General features: G+C 36.7%; 2 protein-coding genes across 5 annotated transcripts in view; one reads left to right on the forward strand and one right to left on the reverse strand.

Annotated features, from left to right (window-relative positions):
- The window catches only part of st6gal2b (ST6 beta-galactosamide alpha-2,6-sialyltranferase 2b), a 49226-nt gene extending 35272 nt beyond the window's left edge, over window positions 1-13954 (forward strand). For all 4 annotated transcript variants that reach the window (XM_067374144.1, XM_067374146.1, XM_067374145.1 and 1 more), the window contains one exon: window positions 12581-13954. In XM_067374144.1, coding sequence (XP_067230245.1) covers window positions 12581-12828 — 248 coding nt within the window. In that variant the 3' untranslated portion in view covers window positions 12829-13954. The remainder of the gene's footprint in view (window positions 1-12580) is intronic.
- The window catches only part of tmtops2a (teleost multiple tissue opsin 2a), a 37082-nt gene continuing 17039 nt past the window's right edge, over window positions 2842-22884 (reverse strand). Inside the window, exons 2-4 of the mRNA XM_067374151.1 lie at window positions 16030-16355; window positions 13992-14225; window positions 2842-3030 (exon numbers count right to left, since the gene is read on the reverse strand). Coding sequence (XP_067230252.1) covers window positions 2842-3030; window positions 13992-14225; window positions 16030-16355 — 749 coding nt within the window. The remainder of the gene's footprint in view (window positions 3031-13991; window positions 14226-16029; window positions 16356-22884) is intronic.

Below are 22884 nucleotides of genomic sequence, written 5' to 3' on the forward strand. Positions count from 1 at the left end.
ATGTTCATGGAAACACACTTTGTTGTTGTCTCCTTTGCAAGTGCATTGCTGAATCTTAATGAATGAATGGAGGTTTGGCTTCAAAGTAAAAATCTAAGAGAGGCACACAAGCAAATGAACAAATGTGACAGTGAGTATAATTGTGGGTAGTTGGTTTATTTTCTTGTATGATTGACATATAATCAAGATCTGTGTAAATCGGTGCTGTTAATACAAGTTGATGGCTCTCAAACAGACGATCATTATTCCTACACCCATCAAACATCATTAGTGCTATCAAAGGCACAATCCAATATTTGCTGGTCCTAATGTTGAAAAATTATCTTTTTCTCCTCTTTCATTGTTTTGAGTGCACAATGTTGGATCGTACCTTTACGTTTACGATTACAGCTTTGACGTAAAGGAATATTGTCATCATTAACTCCAAAACCATGTTCCAGAATTTCTTTCTTCATCTGGGAACAAAATGTAGCATTATGTGATTAATTTACAACAAAACAAAAGTAAATAATGCTTTTATCTCCAATCTTTTTTTTTTTTTTTTTACATTAGACAAGCTCAGTGACAACTCCTTTTTGTGTAACGGATTATGGGTGACGGTAGGATATGCAGGATATACTTGAAAACATCCTTTAAAACAAGCTTAATGAAGGACACAAAATGAAAGCTGCCTTCCAAAAGGTCCTTAAAATTTAGAAGTCCTTTGATGCCACTTAACCTGTTAACTGTCACCCCCACTTTTGTTTTTAGACAAGAAAATGCACTATCCAAACTTAAATGGTTGTAATTCAAGAATACTTTGGAGTATAGACATAAGGCTGGTCTTGTTTTAAAGATGAAATTTGTCAGATTATTGTAGACTAACTTATGTAAGTGAAACAGAAGTTTATGAAAATGTAAAATGTAAAAATATAATATTTTATATTTTATATAAAATATATATTTTTCAAAACCAGTTTTACTAACTGCAAGGAAATCAAAGCCAAAATTCTGAACAAGTTGGGTTTCAAATTTCAGGTTAATATCTCAAAAAATGAGCTTTCAGTAAGATTTTGTTTGGGCGCAGTACCACACTAAATGACATCCAAGCTCCATTACTGACCATATAAAGGCGCCTCCATGTCCATATATGGTTTGAGTGATCTGAACCATATATTTCCATTATTTTCATACAATTTATGAAGTAGACATCCTATATAGAAGTAGTATGGGAAGTTTGGCCGAATTTGATATGAATTTAGCCTCTAATGACATAAAAACAACATGTATTTGGGTTATAGATCGCCGCCACAATCATAAATGTATATATTTTTTTCTATTAAAAACATTTTCAGACCATTTTTTCTCAAAAAATTGAATGGATGTTATCTTTTGAACTCTTGGCATGAAAACAAACATGTTTCAACCAATCTTTAATGGTTTTTCATGTTCATCGCTATTTCAAAATAAAGGTCTGAATGTGCCTTATGAGTATGAAAATATGCTTGTTGAAAAATTGATAAATTACTGCTCCTGTGTAATGTCACCAAATATGAAAACTAGAGATTCTAAGCTTTCGAATGATACATAGTTTGTCAAGATTAGTTTAGGTTTAGTATAGAATATTACTGTTTTAAATATGTAATGGCTGTGGGCCCACCGGTGGGCCCGTGACAGGTTAAAGCTGCTTTAATATTGGGGAGTTTTTCACCAAAAATGGTCGGAAATGATCAGCGAGCCGCATGGTTGCCATTGTACTGAATTCACCCAACCTGATATTCATTAAATTATCTGTGCTCAGCAGAAGAAAAAAGAATCATCAAGTTTGGAAAGAAGGATTTTCCTTCTATTAAACTATTCCTTCAACACCACCACTAATGACCAAGTTTGGAGATACTGTTTTGGATCACTGGACGAATCTCAAGCAATGATGTGACTAATGATCCACATGTCATGATCCTTGATCTCCAGCAGCTAACGGTGAGATTAGGGTACAAACAGAACACAAAGAAGTCATGGGTGGGGGATTTTACCAGTTTTGAGGGTTTTCCCTTTACATTCACAGCTTTATTCAACATCTAATTCAGACCTGGCCTTAAATGGGTTGGGATGGGAACATACAGACAAAATGGAGGCAAGCACATTTAGAAGTAATGCAGAATCTAAACATCCAATTTAACAAGTCACCAGTAGCTGGTTGCACATTTCTCGCTCTTTGTAACATTTATATTGACAAGTCACATACAAATACCAATTGAAAATGGTGTGTTAGGTCATCACAAAGACGACGATAGAGATCACTTTGCTACAGTTCTGATTTTCAGCTTTTGATTGGTAGGCACTCAACAACACTACACAGACGATTTTGTCATCATTTGGGAGACTATGTATGCCAGGCTTAGACTGGGGTAGTGTGGAGCTGGAACATAGAGATTTTTGTGTGTGTGTATGTGTGTGTGTGTGTGTGTGTGTGTGTGTGTGTGTGTGTGTGTGTGTGTGTGTGTGTGTGTGTGTGTGTGTGTGTGTGTGTGTGTGTGTGTGTGTGTGCTTTTGTTTATATTACATTGTGGGGACCAAATGTCCCCATGATGTAATATAAACCTGAGTTCACCTACATCGTGGGGACCAGCCAGCGGTCCCCACAATGTAAATGGGTTTATAAATCATATAGAATGAGTTTTTGTGAAAAAGTAAAAGTTTGCACAGTTTCCTGTGAGGGTTAGGTTTAGGGGTAGGGGCAGGGTAGGGGGATAGAATGTACAGTTTGTTCAGTGTAAAATGCATTGAAGTCTATGGAAAGTCCCCACAATTCACAAAAACAAACATGTGTGTGTGTGTGTGTGTGTGTGTGTGTTGGTTGGTTCAGCCCGAGACAGGGGTGCTGCACTCATTGCACTGGAGACCAATGGAAGTAGGTTCGTTGCCAGCAACTGTGTTGCTATAAGCCCTTCGGTTGAGCTGTATGCCAGTAGTTCTTGAAGGCATGGAGGACTGTCCATTCTCTAGAGAGCTGTGTTTACAATGAAACAGGATGAGGAAACACCTGTAAAACTGCACAAAACACAGTACATTACCACTCATATTTTCTGAGACACAAAAGATGTTAATAATTTTGCACATTTTGTGTGAAAGTTTGCCCAGCTTCCTTTGAATTGTAGCATCTCAGCATCTTGCATTCGTTTTATGGCCAAAGAAAACTAGCATATGCTTGTTAGGTATGTTTTGAAGCATGGCAGCTGGTTCATGCTGGTCCTTATGAGCTGGTTTAAGCTGGTCCTGAGCTGGAGCTAGTTGCTTAGGACCAGTGTAAACCAGCTGCCATGCTTTAAAAGTGCAATGTATCAATTTTAGCAGTGAGGTTGCGAACTGCAACTAATGGCGCATACCCCTCGCACCCTTCTCTTTCGGAGAAGCCACGGTGACTGTCTGGCCAACAGAAGGCAAAGATGTCATCGTCTGAGACACCAGAGAGTAGCCTGTGTGAAGAAATGAGGTTTCTTCTTACTTAAAAAAAAAAGAGAACGGTCTCTGCTTCTAATGAACCAGACGGTGACTATTACTAATACTACTTCATGCGTATTCAACATAGTGGCAATGCAAGCTCCCTCTAAAAACACAAACGATTTAGAACAGTGGTTCCCAAACTGGGGTACGCGTGAGGTGACAAAAGGGGGTACGCGAACAAATGCTGAGTAGTACATTTAATTCTAACTTAAAATAATATTAAAATCGAGCATGTATTTCTAACTGCCAAATACATGTTCAGTTATTTCTAACTGTCGTAAATCCAGTACATTTAATCAACTTCAAAAATGAATGGACACAGATTGCGTGCAGAATCTGCTGATTTACTGTCATTCTCGACAATGCACCTTTGTAAAAGTGGGGATTTAGCACTTACTTGCATGAGGAACAAATAGACACAGATAATGGATTAATTTCGATTTAAGACTCAAACTTTCTCCGATGCAAAAACATACCTTGTGTGAGTTCTTGTATTTAATGATGATAAAATGCAATTGTTGCCAAATATCCTCGACTGACATTATTAAACAGGTCAAAAAATAAAATGTACATTTTAAACGCAGTACTGTCAGATTAATCTTTTTTGCAATTAAATAATAGTTCTGACGAAAACCACAGCAGCACTACATTCAATGATTCATTCACAGCCACTTGCTTCGTTACTGAATGAATGACTCGATGACTCACTCATAAAAACAGTGACCTGCTGCCACCTACTGGCGGTTGTAGTTTAATATTTAAAAGTTTACTTAGTTTTACCATCATTGCATATTTCTCTATTGAACATTTTGTATTTAAAACATTATTTATTTTATAAAGTTATTCATAAAGGTAAAAAAATGCACTGGAAAGTCAATTTAGGGGGCAAATATTGTCCCTTAATGGTAAAGGTGTGTCTGCAGTCGAAGTGGAAGAGAGGGGGTACGCAGAAGGATGGTAATCCCTTCAGGGGGTACTCCAAGCTAAAAAGTTTGGGAACCACCGATTTAGAACAACAACAACATAGTGACTAAACGCTCTGTAGAGTGTATGTGCGTTTAGGGCTGCTGTTGAAACATGCCGGCGCATAATGACGACTTGACATGGAGGGGGGACCTGCAGTTTGAGATAGAAATGGCTCATTCTAAGGTAATAAAAACATAACGGTTCATTATGTAAGCTCTTTATGCATCACTGAAAACATAGTTATGTATATTATATTGCATTTTTGTCAGTAGATCCTTCCAAATTTTACACATTGCACCTTTAAAACATAACTAACCAGCATATGCTGTTTTTTTCAACAGGGTAGTGGGAGTATCTAAATATTAAGTGCTCACAATAAAGGACAAATTATTTAAAAAATCTAGTTCAAGATGCATGCCATGTTTGACATTTTACACTACATTTTTCAACCTGAACTAAACTCTCATCATAAAAAGGTCAGAATTATTTGATATTTTAAGAGGCTTATTGACCTTGACACAGAGGGTCTGCAGGGGGTCTTCTCTGTGATTCTGTCTTCTCCCTGTGATTTTTTTTTTTTCCCCCTGCATGATGGTTGCAGGACTTTTGTTATATGCCATAAAGAAAAGTAAATGCTGCATAAAATAACTACTGTTTTAAGTCCGATCTTCTGTCATAGAATGGTTGTATATAGTAAGTCCACAAAGATGCATAGTTCAAGAGAACAGTCTTTAATTTGATAATCCACAGAATACAGAGTAGAGTCATGGGGGAAACACATCCACTTTCAAAAAGACGAGACTGGACAAAGAGTTAATGAGTTAATTAATTGAACGACAGGTGAACGGAATCATTAATCAAGGGAACAAGCTGACACACACTAGAAAACTAGGTCACTCAGGCAAACAGGAACAGGGAAAACAGGACTAGAACACAATGAATCTAAACCACAACAGAACATAACAGATTAAAGCTGCAAGCAGCGATGTAAGGGCCCTCACAACAATGCCACCACCACCCGGTGGCTTTAGGAAAACAGAGCACGGTGGGCAATATGTATTTAAAGGTGCCGAAGAACATGTTTTCAAAAGATGTAATATAAGATGTCTATGAAGTTTCAGCTCAAAATACCCCATAGTTTTGTTTTTTTATAATTTTTTTTAACTGCCTATCATAAATGCATTAATCCAGGGTACACAGCCCCTTTAAATCTCGTGCTCCACGCCCCAAGAGCATGCGCTTGCCTTAAACACCATAAACAAAGTTCACACAGCTAATATAACCCTCAAAATGGATCTTTACAAAGTGTTCATCATGCATACATCGATTCCTGTGAGTATAGTATTTATTTGGACATTTACATTTGTTTATGAATGAGTTTGAGGCTGTGCTCCATGGCTAACATGGATCATGTCAGTTATTATTGCTCCATCTGCCATTTTTCGCTATTGTTCTTGCTTGCTTACCTAGTCTGATGATTCAGCTGTGCACAGATCCAGACGTTAATACTGGCTGCCCTTGTGTAATGCATTGAACATGGGCTGGCATATGCAAAAATTGGGGGCGTGCATATTAATGATCCCGACTTTTACGTAACAGTTGGTGTTATGTTGAGATTCACATGCACAAGAAGGAGGAAACAATGGAGTTTGAGACTCATTGTATGTCATTTCCATGTACTGAATTCTTGTTATTCAAGGTAAATTCAATTTTTGAATCTAGGGCACCTTTAAGTATATAAATATAGGAGGACTACGTCAGTAATTTGTATTTGCCACACTTCCTGCTACCAGCTGGTGGCGCTATGACTGTAACTGAATAGTGCCATGTAGATGTCTTCAGGCCAGGACTCTTATCAAACTTGTGAAGTTTGGAGCAGATCGAACATTGTATGCCTGAGTTACAATTTCAACTGAAATACAACTTCCTATTTCATGGCGAAAACATAAAATTTTGTCAGGCCGCCACTGACCCGACCTTCAACGAAAACTCTAGATCTTCGCAATTTAACGTCGCAATGGCCTTTCGATTAGACTGACCAAATATGACGTTGCTCTGATTAAAGCTCTAGGAGGAGTTTGTTAAAATACTTCTGAAAATGGCGACAAATATTGCATAGAAAATTCAAAATATCTCCCGTTGGGTTTTCAGATTTTGCACCCAGGGAAATTTTTTGTAGGTATTGGGCTATAAGATATGTCTACGGAATTTCATACTTGTACTGTACGTGAAACGTAGCGTGAAGGGTGCTTAATTGAAATTTTGTGGGTGCTGCTATCAAGCCATTTTGCCACATTTAATTCTGAAACCCATTTCAGAAGTAAATTTTCACCACTTCTGACATGTGCAAAGCTTCGTGAGTTTTCAAGCATGTTTAGGCCCTCAAAAATGCGATTCATTTCAGAGAAGAAGAAGAATTGACCGAGCAATTACAATAGGGTCCTCACACCATCGGTGCTCTGGCCCTAAATATAACCGTTACTATGATATGCATGAATTGCATTTTTTATATATTTTTGAATAATTGATATATAGGACAAAAATGAGAGTCATTGACCCAATAATTATTGGATGACTTGTTTCTTCATTCTGAAGTGAAGTGACGTGTGTAGCCAAGTATGGTGTACCATACTTGGAATTTGTGCTCTGTATTTCATGAATCCAAGTGCAGACACACAGCAGTGTGTATTGAACACATACACCCGGAGCAGTGGGCAGCAGTTTTTGCTGCGGCACCCGGGGAGTGATTGCCCTTGCTCAAGGGCACCTCAGTTGTGGGTAATGAGAGTGAAAGAGAACACTGTTCATTCAACTCTCTAACCATTAGGCCACGACTGCCCACTTCTGATAAGATGTTAGGTAACTTCTCAAGAGCAGAGATGTAGAAATAGCTGTTTACATTCATAAGTGTGTGTCATGTGATCATCCCTTTACAGTTTCTGTAGTATGCCTAGGGATGTCAATTAAATTCAGTCCAGTCCATACAAAAATCCCTGTGGCATTAACTACAGTGAAGTAAGCTGCACACCCTGCTGGTTCTCAAATGATAGCTGCGGGGTTGATGTTAGTCAATACACCAGGATCACTTTGTTGCCTTGACAACCTGTAGAAGTGTACACAGAACAAACAAACTGTCTAATAATTGGATATTCCAAGATGTGGATGTCCTGCTATTCATCTCATGAGACCAGATGTCTGATTGGCTAGCTGAGTGGTCTCGGCCCCTCCAGGCCTCTGATTGGCCTTCATATTGCCTGTGGCTACACTGCCAAGAATTTGATGTGTGTCCCCTGCATGTGTGCATGTACACATTGAGACAACTTTCTGTCTGATCTTGGCAGGGTACTGCCAGGCTGTGTATGTTGACATCCTGCAGGCAGACGACGTCTTGATGGGAAAAAATAAAAACATTCAATATAGTTGGCCAACATTAGACCACAGTACACACAGCTGACAGAATGTGTACTGTGTACTAACACAGATTTAACCACAAGATCTTTGAGGAGATTCATTAATTTACTCACCATAATTTGTTCCAAGTATGTATAACTGGTTCTATAATTTTTTTTCTTCCTTTTTTCCACACACCTACAATGACTCAGGTATGAAGCTTTCAAGATTCAAACTTCTTATGAAGTCTTATGAATTCATATATGATGTATGTTTACAGTAGAAAAGACTGTAAAGAACAAACTTAAAGGCCTACTGAAGTGTTTTGAAACACACAGCATTATTCAAGGTGTTGACGTAATTTTCACTGAAACCAGAAGACAGGTGGGACATATCAAACAGCTCCTCCCCCTTTTAAAAAAACAGCTAATAGTGTTTCGTTTTATCACAGCATGGCCAGAGCTGTTGAGCTTTGTAAAGCCTCATTTTCCTCCTAATCTCTAACCGTTTCTCCTCCTAATCTCCTCCATATGGCTTTAAAGGGTCATGAAACCCCCTGTTTCAGCAGCAGTCAGATCTCACCATAGTTTTGAAAAATGCTACAGAACTGGGCATGGTTAAGCTGCGGAGTGGAGGGGGATGAGGGGAGACTGACAGCACAGCAACGGCGTTGACGGTTTTATTTCGCTCTCATTAAAAGCATCAAAGCTTTCCACAAATGAACGCTGCAAATTTACCATTACATGCAACACAGTATACACATGGTATTTGCTATTATTTAATGCACAAATAAATGTGCAGCCATTTTAATTTTGTTCTCTACATCGAATGCTGTTGCATTTTTGATAACTTTTTAGGCCTATTTTGTGGTGTTTTTATAAGCCGTTTGATTGGTTAAAGAGCTGTAAAGACGGTTGCACTCACAGTGTGGATGAATGGCATTTGTGTTGGAAACACTGATATTGAAGAGAACTTGTGCTTATTGTATGTGAACTCACTGTTTGAAGTGCCTGTCAGAGGATGAATAAGGCTGAAGTCCACCTTTCTTCAGTTCTCGTAGCTCTCTTGAGGAAAAAATGCTAGCTGCACACAGAGAGTTTCAATGTGTCAGTAGTTGATGGCCAACCAACCGCTTGCAGCCGGTCTAGCCCTGGCAGCATCGTGGGGAAAGTCATTCAACACCATGAAAATAAATATTTGCGACCCATGAAAGCTTCTCTCATCTACTGCGCGATCTAAAAGTCTGACATGTCTGTCATTTGAAAGAGCAATGTCGTGTCCTGAATAATTAGACGGTGTCTTCACATAGGAGAAGAAAACTCCACCGATGTGTCATCGAAATACTACAGTCCACCGCCAACGTCACCGGACACGGTGTAGATCTTAAACCCGGAAGACAAAAATAGCCGAAAAATCTCAAAATGAACCACTTTCCCCCTACAATTAAATCTATCAGATGCTAACATTGTATTCAGTGATGTTCTACACACATATCTCTGTAAAAATCTTGGAAAATTTAGTTTAGGGTTTCATGACCCTTTAAAATATAGCATTCTATGCAGAATTCAAATGAGCCCGATTTCATGGCATTTTGTGGTCTTTTGAGACATTTTATATTCTGCACCGACTCGCGAATATGATCCGCTCTGTGCTATCTGGTCTCTGGACCAAAGCAGACTGTGTGTGCGCTGCAGCGGTTCGCGTGAGACTACAATGAAACCATACTTATTTTGCCTCTATGGAAAGCATTTTACACCGACTGAATCATTCTGTATCCCCTATATAGTGCACTATGTGCCATTCACCATGTAGGAAATAGTAAATGTGTGAACAAGTGACTGATTTCAGCCACAGCTTCAGCGTCCATTTATAATGTAGGGGGCGGGTTGCTTCAGATTTTAGAGAGCTTTTGATTGGACAGAAAATCTGATGAGAAGCTGATGTGCAGCATGATGTCATGAAAATCATTGATCCATATTGGCGGAACGGAGAGACTATGGGCTCTGTCATATACGCGGCGCAATGTGACGCCAGGCGCAATGCAAGTGTTTTTTTTGCTAGTTTCAGCCTGACACAGTTATCATTTTCACATCCAGCGCCACTTTGTTTAAATAAACGCACTCACGCCCATCTGTTCGCCCATGGGTGTGCTGGTCTGAAAACGATGTGTGTTCAGGCGCATTGTTGCAGAGATGGGCACTTGAGTTAGAGACTCGGACACTCGAGTCGTACTCGAGTCGCATTTTAACAGACTTCAGACTCGGACTCAGACTCGACCTGAAATGACTTCAGACTTGACTCGACTCGGCACAAAAGACTCAGAATATTTCAAAAATGACTCAAGTATTTTACCCTTAACTACTGATATAATAAATAAAGAATTTGTGTTGTGTTTAAATAGTTTTATAATATCTGTGTCATATATTTCCTTACGTGTCATGGTAGATTGGACTCTTGTCATAGAATTTGATTACGTATGTCCGTGCGCATAAACTCCGAAATGTCATAATAAGAGTCCCATGCAACATGACGGGAGCCACCGTGCTTATTATCACGTCAGATCAGCTAGACGCACAGAATGTGGGAAAACAATTAAAGACACCGAAACAGCATCATCACATTTTATGAGACATCGCATCCACAAAGGTTAGTCGCATTAAGTCACACAGCTAGCTATTATACTGTGGTGTAGCTGCATGGCTCATTTGAATTGCCAGCCTGTTAAAATATGAACAAAAAAAAATCTAGACTTTAAACCTAGCACTACGTTTTATCAATCTTTGTATTATTTGCAGCTTTTCTATTTCTTAATGAGTGTCCATAAGAAAGAGAGATAGAAAGAGATGTTAATCCATTTATTACTTAAAGCTTATATTTTAACTTATCACAATCAGCATGTGTAGAGTTTTATATTGACATTCTTAAACATTCCGAAGTTTGATATTTTCTGATAATGACTGTTGTCAATAACAACGAAGCTGTATAACAAACAGCAGTATAACAAACCGTGACTCACTGGCGCAATCTTGTGTCCGTTTAGCGACTATTGAAAATGACTACTCGTGTTCCAGGACAACTGTTTTTTGTACATTTTGTAATGGATTATAAAGCAAAAAACTGGATGTACATTATCCCTTACATCATTTAAAATAAAACAGATTATAGAAAGATCATATAATTTTTCTATATAATACAACTAGGATAAACTAGGATTTGATTATGAAAATTTTTATTTATTTATTTTTTTTAATGACTCGAGACTCAACTCGGACTCGTGACAAAAGACTTCAGACTTGACTCAGACTCCAGTGATGAAGACTTCAGACTTGACTCGGACTCCAGATAAAAGACTTGCTATTTTGAGGAACTGAAAACGACTGCGCCAGCAACCAGGTTGGTCAATGGTGCAGTCATTTTCAGTCCAGCAATATTTTTCACTTTATTAAAATGGTGCGTTAGTAATATATAGGCGGGTGCACAACGCATGTACACTCTGCTTGTTACACATACAGGGATGCACAGCAGCAGACAAAAAAAGTATTAGAAATAAAAGGATTTCTCTCTGGAGAAGCATTCAGTTTTTCCACTTGCAAATTCTGCCATGTAAATAGCAAATCTGCCATGACGCTAGTGCAACTGGGTTTTAAAGGGAATGAGAGATGAGATTCTGATTGGTTTATTTCACATTATGCCCTAAACACACCCATGAACCACTTATTAAGAGACGAGGTACAACCCTTTTGGACCATGCACCTGGCGTGCCGATCATTTTTCCTGTCGTTAAACTAGCAAAAGTGGATTCGAATATGCCCTAAGTTCATTTTTTCTGTCGTTAAACTAGCAAAAGTGGATTCGAATATGCCCTAAGTTCATTTTTTTCTGTCGTTAAACTAGCAAAAGTGGATTCGAACACGCCCTAAGTGCACCTGCGCCATGTGCTTTAGACCATGCACTTAGATCGTTAGGACCCACTAAGTTTTAAAGGCTTATGTCTTCTAAATACAAAATTTTGCCATTATTTTGGAGCACACTAACTTATAAATAACAGTACGGCGAACGTTCATGCAAAAAGCCACAAAACTTAATTTTTGATTTCATGGTGACTTTAAATGTAAGTTGTTATTTACTGACAATCCTCCCCTCTGGTGTGATGCTAAATGCCCTGATATACTCATGGTAAAATTCTCTTTCGTTCTTTACTAAGCACTCAACAAAAATGACAGCAGAGAAAATAGCAGTTAAGAAAGCATCTGATTATAGTGATGTGGATATGTTTGCATCAGCTGTGCAATTCAGCACTACAGTCAAGCTTTGTCACGTTTATTTTGCATTTTATACAAAAGATTGCTGTAAAGCAAGCAGTTTTACAAAATTAAAGTGTCACTTTTAATTAGAATTACAACTTCTGTTTCTACTATAAAGCAGCTCGCCAGTGTGTTCATGTTTTATTTGCATCTGACCTCAATGAATTGAACAAAATGAATGAAACGGTGAAGATTAAACCTACCTATTATGTAATCGCCATGGACCAATGCTAGTTCAAAAGTGTTTACCATCTGAAGCAAACTTTCCTGGAAAGTTCACTTTGGCAAGCAAATTTCATTTTGACCTTAATTTGCTTCAAATGATGTCTATGTTCAAATGCATAGTTACAGACTGCAATGAGATTATGTCGGTTAGACTCATGTGGCCTACTCGATACAATTATTATTACTGAATATATCAATTTTGTGTGTGACAGGTATAGTCCTGATGATGAACCTTTGTGAGGAGGTCCATGTGTACGAGTACATTCCTTCTATCAGACAAACTGATCTGTGCCACTACCATGAGACGTATTACGACGCAGCCTGCACATTTGGGGCATACCACCCTCTGCTTTATGAGAAACTGCTTGTCAAGCGCATGAGCACAGCTTCTGAGGAGGACCTCAAGAAAAAAGGAAAGGTCACACTGCCAGGATTCAGTAAGATCAACTGTCCGCTGTAATTTAAAGACTCTAACATATGAAGTTGTACAGGTCTTCAAGACAGTACAACCCCATCTGACTTAAACTAACACAGACTTTTGTCATCGAATAAGGGTTTTACCTATAGTTCTTGTAACAGTCTGAGACAAGACATTGTACTGAGGAGAATAATTAACAGCACTTTCACGGAAGTCTTGAAGGGAGGCATCATCTCATAAAGCCCTTATGCTAAAAGACATTAAATCTAACACTGGCAACAGTCAGAACTGACCTCAATTCACAGATTACTGTAAATTGTCTGTGATGCAGGACAAAAAGCCACTGAAATGAACACACATAAGATTGTAAATATGATGATCCACTTACACCATTTCCTGAGTGGAATCAAATTCTAGTTTGCGTTCTAATTATAACAAAGAAAAAAGTATGAAAAGAGGATTGAGGAAGTTTTAAATTTCCCAAATGTCATTTAAAGCTGTTCGCATTTTGTAAAGAATGATTAACTTTTTTTATTTGACTGTTTAATGTGGTAAGCTACAGTATGAAATGAGTCAAGATGGAAAGAGATTTCTCCTTTCTGTCTGTCTGTGCTGTACTCATAAATTTCAATTAAATCGTTTGCACTTCTCTTCAGTTAGATGACACTTTAAGCTGTTATTTTACTATAGAGCCACGATAATTAGATTTTAACTGTAGATAATTGATCAATGTAATTTTTAAATGTGTTTTATAAATTATTCTTTTCATAATCTAAATCAATTTTTTGAATGTGCACTGCTACTGACAGACCTCTCTGAGAAGCTGAACTGACCTTTGTGCATATAATTTCTATTATCTTTTTAATCTAGTTGTTAGTAAAAAGTGGGTACATGCATTTCAAAAACCTGTAATATATTTTCTCAGAAAGTGTTGTTTTAAGCTGCACCAAAACGTATCTGCTGTTACTGTCTAAAGAACTTTTCAGTGGGGTATAGTATTATTTATCATTTCTGACAATCAATTCAGTACTTGACATTGTTCCTTCTATAGGCCGGTAATTTGTAGGTTTACACTGAGTAAAGACAATAAAAACAATGTATGTTGTGGAAGAAATGTTAACTGATACACACATGTGGTTATGTATTTCTCAGTGTATATCATATCCCATTATTCAGTGCTAATTAAAAAGTTGGAAATGTCTAACCTGTTTGTTCATAAGGATGTAAATAAGAGGGTTGATGACCGTGCTGCTTTTGGCAAGGAGGGACGGCACCACGCTAGCAATGGGTGTGATGATCCCGGGACGTCCAAAGGTGGCCATCATTGCAACAACCCCATAAGGCATCCAGCACAAAAGGTAGCACACCACTGTAGTGATGACCATAAATAAAATGTGGTACTCTCTCCGCCTTGCTGCTGTCTTCCTGATACGCCCTACCTGAGGAAAAACATGTAAATTAGATTGTATTTTTTGTTTGAACCAGCAGATGATTCAGAATTAGTCTTCAGTATATACAAATCCCTCATGAAAGGATTTCTGATCCACTATAGAATGAACCTACAATCTGGTTTAGAGGAACCGCTGACTCATTAGGGTCAAGAACATAATTTATTGATATTCATAAAGATGTCCTGAAATAACAGCAATTTTACATATTTATGAAGTGTATGTGGAACAGATGCACCCTATTTAACAAATTGGTATAGGTTTTTCTCTATTATGTAAATGCTCAATGCTCTTCACTTTAAAAGCTAGAATCTAGAACAGTACATTCTTAAAAATAAAGGTTCTTTATTGGCATCGATGGTTCCATGAAGAACATTTAAAGGATTAGTTCACTTATTAAATAAAAATTTTCCTGATAATTTACTCACCCCCATGTCATCCAAGATGTTCATGTCTTTCTTTTTTCAGTCGAAAAGAATGATGAAAACATTCCAGGATTATTCTCCTTATAGTGGACTTCAATGAACTCCACTGTTGAAGGTCCAAATTACAGTTTCAGTGCAGCTTCAAAGAGCTTTAAACGATCCCAGACGAGGAATAAGGGTCTTATTTAGCGAAACCATCTGTCATTTTCGGAAAAAATACAACTGTATATGCTTTATAAACACATATTATCGCCTTGTACGTGCTTCCACTTTTCGCATTTTTCAAAAAGCTTACACCGTATGTCCTACGCTTCCCTATTCTACTTACCGAAAAAACGAAACTGGTGCCGCGTTCATTCCGTAAATTGAATTTTTGTATCTTTGGCAATTGTATTTTTTTGCAAAAATGACCAATGGTTTCTCTAGATAAGACTCTTATTCCTTGTCTGGTATCGTTTAAAGCTCTTTGAAGCTGCACTGAAACTGTAATTTTGACCTTCAACCATTTGGAGGCCATTGAAGTCCATTATAAAGAGAATAATCCTGGAATGTTTTCATCAAAAACCTTCATTTCTTTTCGACTGAAGAAAGAAAGACATGAACATCTTGGATGATATGGGGGTGAGTAAATTATCAGGAAAATTTTATTTAAAAGTCGTCTAATCCTTTAACATCCAATGAACCTTTCCATTACACAAAAGGTTCTTCGTGATGTACAAGGTTTCTTTAGATTATTAAAATGTTCTCCACACTAATAAAAATTGAACTCCTCAATTAAAGTATGCGCAGGTCACACATGTGCATTTATTTATTTATTGCAGTAATTAGTTTATCCACAAGATGGCAACTGTGCCCTGGGAGGGTGTCGATTCACAAGATAGTCGAAGAAAAAACTCGATTTCTCATGACACTGGAACGCATGCAATCTACAGCGACAATGGAGGCCTACATAGACGAGAGACTGTGCAAAGAGGTTAGAAAGTACCCTCATTGTACAACTCTAGCATATGCATATGGGTTGTAAATTGTGGCGAAAGATTGTTCAAAAATGCACATGCATCAAACGCCTGTGTACGTCAAATGAAGTATACTTTGCAAGGCTGTGCTTCTACTTAGCATAATAGAGACTGTGGATTCCAGATATCACATCAGATATCAAACATAATTTGAGGCGGTTTAAACTTTATCTGGAGTCTGAGATACTGACCTAGTTTGAGCTTGAGTCAGAGAGACATTTAGTTCCAGAGAGGATTGGAAACTGCACTGCAGGCACTAAATCTGACTTATTTAAACCCTGTTGTGTAGAAATATTACACGCATAATTAAAGTGTACCATTAACTCTGAATTGAAATATTGTGATGGAATTTACCTGTTTGACAGCACAGAGGAGCCGGCTGTAACAGTACACCATGACCAGCACAGGGATTAACAAACAGAAAATGAACAGGCAGATGATATAGGAATGTGACTGAGGAGTGTTGGCGGTCCATGTGACTGAACAGCTGGTTCCTGCCCCTTCCAGTCCATAGCTACTCCAGCCCAGCAGGGGGGGAACCGTCCAGAACAGTGAGTAGAGCCAGGAGCCCCCGACAGCCAACAAGGGCTTGCTGTAGTCTGGGGCTCTCTTGTTGTAAACAGTTAAAGTGCTGTAACGATCATACGAAAGGATTGCCAGAGAGATCAATGATACAATCCCTGTTAAAAAAAATGAAAAGAGGAATTATTCAGACAAAGTATATCTGTTATTATTTAGCATTGACTATATATTATCAAGTGCATGCAATAATAATCATTATAATGACATTTAAGGATTTGCAAACATTTAGATGCCAAAATTTCCAAATATGATGGCTCCCTCATGAGGGACCCCCTTTCTATGATCAATAAATATTTTTTAGAGATAATTCCTTACAAATTACAGTGACGAGAAGTGTTGGGGAAACTTATTTTTAAAAGCAATGCATTGCAATATTGCCATACTGCCTAAAAAAGTAACTACATGCATAATATATTGAATTACTTTTGTGTTACTTTTTCTCACCTGGGCTGGGCTTGTTTTTTTATTAACAACAACAACAACAACAGCAACACAAGTTATATTTTTTGCAAGTGTAAAGGCCCTTTCAGACCAAAAGTGAAACGAATAAGCAAATTCACTTCTGTGAACATTAGAGAGCACAGCTCAAACAAACCTCACAGCTGTGCTGCCATTCTGGATTGCAGAAGAATAGGGCAGGAGAAGAAAGTTCAACACTCTTACTTCAGAAATTAAAAAAAAGAAGAAACACAAATGTGATGTTTATCTAAAGTCATTTTTGCTTTGAATTGGATCAGCAGTAAAGACATTTGTTAATAAAATGATATTAACCCTTAAACGCATACATCGGGATTTTAGTGACCCCGGACATTATTTACTTCCCTCCTCCTCATTCATTTTTTAAAGTTAGACATCATCCTTCTTAGTATTCCTCAATCAATTCATCATAAACAATGTAACAAGAAAAAAAGGTATAAAATGATAAAAATAAATGTTTTCCAATTTATTTAATGTATTTATTTTTTAAATTGTATAGGGCCACTAACGACCTAAGAGGTGTAACAGTGTAAGTATATTTTTCCTGCACATTAATAATTGAATTTTGGAAGACTGAATAAGTGCAATTCACAAGGTAGCAATGTTCGATACACATTGATGAAGTGACGTTTCACTCAGAGTTACTGCAGGCAGAAAACAAAAGAATAGGAAGGAAGTATATCATCTGAAAAACTTAAAAATGGCTCAGAGATTTACTGCAGAGCAAGTACTGATGTTGGATCTGGTGAAGAAGCTGCCAGTGATCAAAATATTGATTTTGAAGATTGTTTTGATTGATAGTTTTAAGAATGTTTGAGATCATGAATATGCTGAAGATGCTGAATGAGCTCTGACGAGGACAGTGATGATGGTATAAAACATCTGCTCAAACTGAACATTTCCAAGCTCCAAAAGGTAACAAAATATGGTTTATTTTATTCTTCTAATTGTTACTCTAATATTAGGAGAGTTTTATATTTTTGCGACAGGTAGAGATCCATCCATGTTAGATATACTGTAGATCCGAGTCGCTAAAGACCCAAATATGTAATAATGATTGGCAAAACATTTATGCATGTAAGGGTTAAACACAAAGTATATCCGTGTAATTTACAATACTTGATTATTGCATGTTTGCGTAATATTCTGAGTTTGCATTTCACTGTTTTTATTCTTTTTTAGGAATACGAAATCTGTTTTATGCAAGTGAGATGAGTAAATGCATGTTCATATTACTACAATAACCATCATGTTTAGACAGCGCAAACAACGCCTCTGCAACTTGCTTCCGATTTCTCTCAAAATGGGAACAGGAAAGCTGTCAGTCAATAAATGGGAAAACAAAGATACTCAGATATTTTATTGTCAATTTAAAAGTAATGTGTTACTCTACTAGTACTTGGAAAAGTATTCTGATAGAAACTTCATAGAACAAAAGACTATTTTTCAATGTTTTTACAGATCAAGGAAGGAGAGATGTACGGAAGACGATTAGGGCCAAGCAATAATAAAAAAATAAAACCATCTCGAGATTGAAGTTGTTAAATTTCGAGAAAAAAGTCAAGATAAAATGTTGAGAATAAACTCGTTAAATTACGAGAAAAAAAGTTGTTAAATTACGAGAACAAATTCATTAAATTATGAGAAAAATGTATTATTTCAAGAAAAAAGTCGAGATAAAATGTTGAGAATAAAGTCATTAAATTACGAGAACAAACTTGTTAAAACCATCTCGAGATTGAAGTTGTTAAATTTCAAGAAAAAAGTCAAGATAAAATGTTGAGAATAAACTTGTTAAATTATGAGAAAAAATTTGTTCAATTACGAGAAAAAAGTCTAGATAAAATTATGAGAATAAAGTCATTAAATTATGAGAATAAAGTCATTAAATTACGAGAAAAAAGTCGTTAAATTATGAGAACAAATTCGTAATTTAACGAATTTGTTCTCGTAATTTAACAACTTTTTTCTCAACATTTTATCTTCACTTTTTTCTCGAAATTTAACGCCTTTTTTCTCAACATTTTATCTCGACTTTTTTCCTCAAAATTTAACGACATTTTTCTCATACTTTAACGAATTTGTTCTCGTAATTTAACAACTTTTTTCTCATCATTTAATGAGTTTATTATCAACATTTTATCATTTTAACTTTAATCTAATAATGGTTTTATTTTTTTATTATTGCTTGGCCCTAATCCTCTTCCGTAGAGATGAATGTTTACAAATGCATAATATTTTTTACAATCTGTTTTTTATTTCTTAATGTTTTCTTTATATTTTAATGTTAAAAACTAGAAAGCAAAATGAAACAATAAAATCAATATAGAACATGTTACTACTTTCCCTTCCTTTCTTTTTTTCTTTTTTCTTTTTTTATTTAATATCCCCTAAAACCCCTGAACACCCTAAAGTGAAAACCCTCCTGAACTTTCAAAGGATAATAAAATTAGCACCAGTCTGATAGTACAAGTAATTCAGGTTGAATGCCTTTTTATCTGCATTGATGTACATCATAAAAATCAATACGATAAAAACAAATATTTCAGATAATACACATTGCCTGAAAAAAAAGAAATTGTCAATTTGAGAGTGATGACATGTTAAGAACCAGAACATAATTACAGGGAATAAACATACAATCTGCCTTTCTATTCACGTTGGATTTCAAGAAAAGCACTTAATGTCAAAGTGATGTTATGATTTAAGAAACAAAAAATTAGAAATGACTTCCAGGTAAATAGCCCACTCTGTTTTTTGAAATGGCTATTTCAAGAGCATAAAGTGGGAAAAATACTACAGTGCCATTTTGTTGCTGTTACATATTAATGAAAATGCCTTTAAGCAACCTTCATTCACTGATGTTCTTCAAAGGGCAAGTGTGGGATTTTTCAGACAGGGTGATGAGACATCCCTTTCAAATGTCTGTATGCAAATAAGTTTGTTCATATCACACCAAAACAGATTATTTTCCAACATTCAGATATGAAAATTCAGTATGGACATGAATTCACCAGATATTCACCAGAATATGAAGAGCACATTCACTGTTTCTTTGTTTTCTCTCTAAGCCTGTGTTAATAAAGATCTTTGAGTCTGTTGATGGAATCTTAAGCTGCCGTATTTGTCACTGTGTATACAAGAAACGGCACACAAGAGTAGAGCTGAACATATTTGCACTCCAGAAACACACAGAAGAGGATTACATGCTAATTTTCATATTCCCAACACTGTTAGACACTGCAGCTTACATTCTGAAGAACGTTAAAGAGGACCTATTTGCTTTTTTATCTTGTGTGTAATGTTGCTGTTTGAGCATGAAAAAGATCTGCAAAGTTGTAAAGAACAAAGTCCACTCCAGCAGGAGTTTTTCTAAGTTCATTTCTGAACTCCCCAAATGCCTTGAGTTTTCCTCCAGGAATGTACACATCATATTTAACATACGTGTCACATTTTCTGATTTAATTATTTCCCGCCCAAGGCATACACGACAAAGAGGATGAGGCCTGGTTGAGTTGTGTTAGTAGTGTGTTGAAACTTGCAGTTATGGTAAGGAGCGTGACATTTCTAAAACACCTGTTGACCAATCACAACACGCAGATCCAGCTGACCAATCAGAGCACATTAAGCTTTTCGAAAGGAGCGTAACTGACAGACTGGGAAGAGAGGAGCAGCAACAATGTCATATATGTGAAAAATAATGTCTTTTCGACGGGTGTATTGGAGACTGTAAGTTTGCCTGTACGTGTGTGTGTCATCCCTTTCATAGACTGGCCATCTGTCCAGGGTGTTTTCCTGCCTAGGACCCGAGATTCTGGGAAAGAAAACGCTGTTGAATGCAGTAGTATTCGAAAAATGTGCTGCAATTATCCAGTGTTTTGTTGAAGTATGAATGACAAAAGTGTTCATGGAGTTTGGAAAATAAGGTCACTGAATGCATTTTGTGTGAAAGCAATAAAAAATGATTCACAGTCTACAAAGACTTCTTTTTCGCTAAATGTGTGAAGAATTTTGAAAATGTGGCTTCAGTATTGACCGATGCTTGTTAGCAATTGAAAACCCTTAATCAGACTGCAGTCTCTATAGAAGCACATATGACATTCTAATGATCCACTAAAACATTAATCCCATAAATGTCACGAAATCTAGTGGCAATTATATTTGATCTGTCAGGCTCCAACAAGATCACTCAATACTAGTTATCACTATGATGTTAGTCTTTAGTAGAAAATTAGAAATTCAAACGAGTGAAGCTGGTAATGTTTGTAGAGTTTATAGAGTTGTTTAATCAAATCATGAGAGATTAAATGTCTTTTATCTTCAGTTGATTTCATCTATCATCTGTGACTGAAGTCAGTTGTAGTTCTTGTGTTTCTCTTTCCTTCATTGATTATGCTTGTTAACAGCAGGTGTTCATCATTAAGGTTCAATCATCACTTAATTATCTCATTAACTTCGACACTGCTTCAATGGTACTTTAACCCTAACAGTGCGCGCACACACGTGAACACTAAGGTCAACACTGTTTTCAACTAAAAACGTAAAATTTTTAATGCATTTTGGCTGTTCATTTAAACAGCAGCAGTGTCTTGGATGCCTGAAAATGCAAGCTTTTGAAAACAGGTTTCAAAGTGCACGTTTTTGAAAACGGTCTCCGTGTAAACAATAAAAACGTGAATCTGTGGAAACGATGATGTCATGCACATGTGTATTACATGTTCAGTCTATTGTGTATCATCGCCATCTAATGGCCTGGCAGCAGAATATCCGTGTGAATGGGGATTGTTTAGACAATGGTGTCATCTACGTATTTCATTTATGTATGACTGACAAATATGAATCAGATTACGATAATTAGTTTATGTTAACACTTTGTAATCCAAATGGATGGAAAATTTTAATGTAATTCAATTACATAAACTTAAATTCAGACCAAAATATTTTTTTTGATTGAGAAGTACTCAATATACAAATACATACTAAGCACTTTATATTTAATGTAAGAATGGACATGGCCACAAGTTGCAATTTTTTTTTTTTTTTTTAGTGCATATAGTTTTATGTTTACTTCACTTTGCTATTCGTTTTTGCTATCCAACCATAGAGGCCAATGAATCTGAAATCTTCAACATTTACAGGAAACTGGACAGAGAATCTGATTGTGATGGGAACATTCTTTCATTCTTAATGAGAGAATTAATCACAAAAAAAAACTGATACCCTGTCCATTATAGTTATAATTAGAGAGACTGATCAGAAAACGGAAACCAGGTGGGTGTCATGATAATATATAATGTCATCTACTGAGGATGAGAAACTGTAATTGTCATTATTATAATTCTGGAGAGGAAATATTATAATAATTCTGGACAGCATCAATCACACTATGATAATTCTAATTAAAAGATAGAGACAGGTGGAATCACATATTCCCTTAAAGCGCTTTTGTCACAAGGACCGTTTCTCAGCTTCTTCTTGGCTTTAGATCTGAAATTCTTCAGTCTCTGCTTTACGTGGGAAGAGGTGAGTTATGCAATCAATTCCCTAATGTTCCCAAATCACTTCTCAGGCCTCTCTTCTAACAGGACAGCATGTTCTAATCTTCAAAGCTGTTTAATCATGTTTATCAGCGCTTAGGAGGATACTCTGCTCAAAAGGATTTGGTCGCAGTATGCTTGAGTGAAGACAAGAAATAAGCTCAATTTGAGATTACACTGTATGCAGCTCTCTAACCGGGTCTCTCACACATACAAATGTGCATGTTATCACAATAATATACAAATGAAAACTACCAGACATGACAACTACCAGATTTTCGAATGAATGTTTTAACAAGGATGTACTGCAAGAAAAGGACAGTATATCTTCTGAATATCCTAGTCATCTTTGTATCTCTATTTCCACCTGGTATTAAGAAGCATTTTTGTCAATCCGATCACAAGAGGACGATGCTAAATACAGGTGTAAACGGTGTCTAAAATGGGGTTGATTCACTTTCAACCACTTCCAGAGGTAGTCAAAAACACATTCAACTGGATTGCTTTCATAGCATAGATGCTCATGTGGTCAAATTCATTTGAAACGGCTGAAGACCTACAGTAAGTTTGGTTTGAAGTTGAAAAACGTAACAAGCGCAATCTTCTTTCACCA

This window comes from Chanodichthys erythropterus, chromosome 21 (genome assembly GCF_024489055.1).
Source record: "Chanodichthys erythropterus isolate Z2021 chromosome 21, ASM2448905v1, whole genome shotgun sequence".
NCBI classification, from domain to species: domain Eukaryota; kingdom Metazoa; phylum Chordata; class Actinopteri; order Cypriniformes; family Xenocyprididae; genus Chanodichthys; species Chanodichthys erythropterus.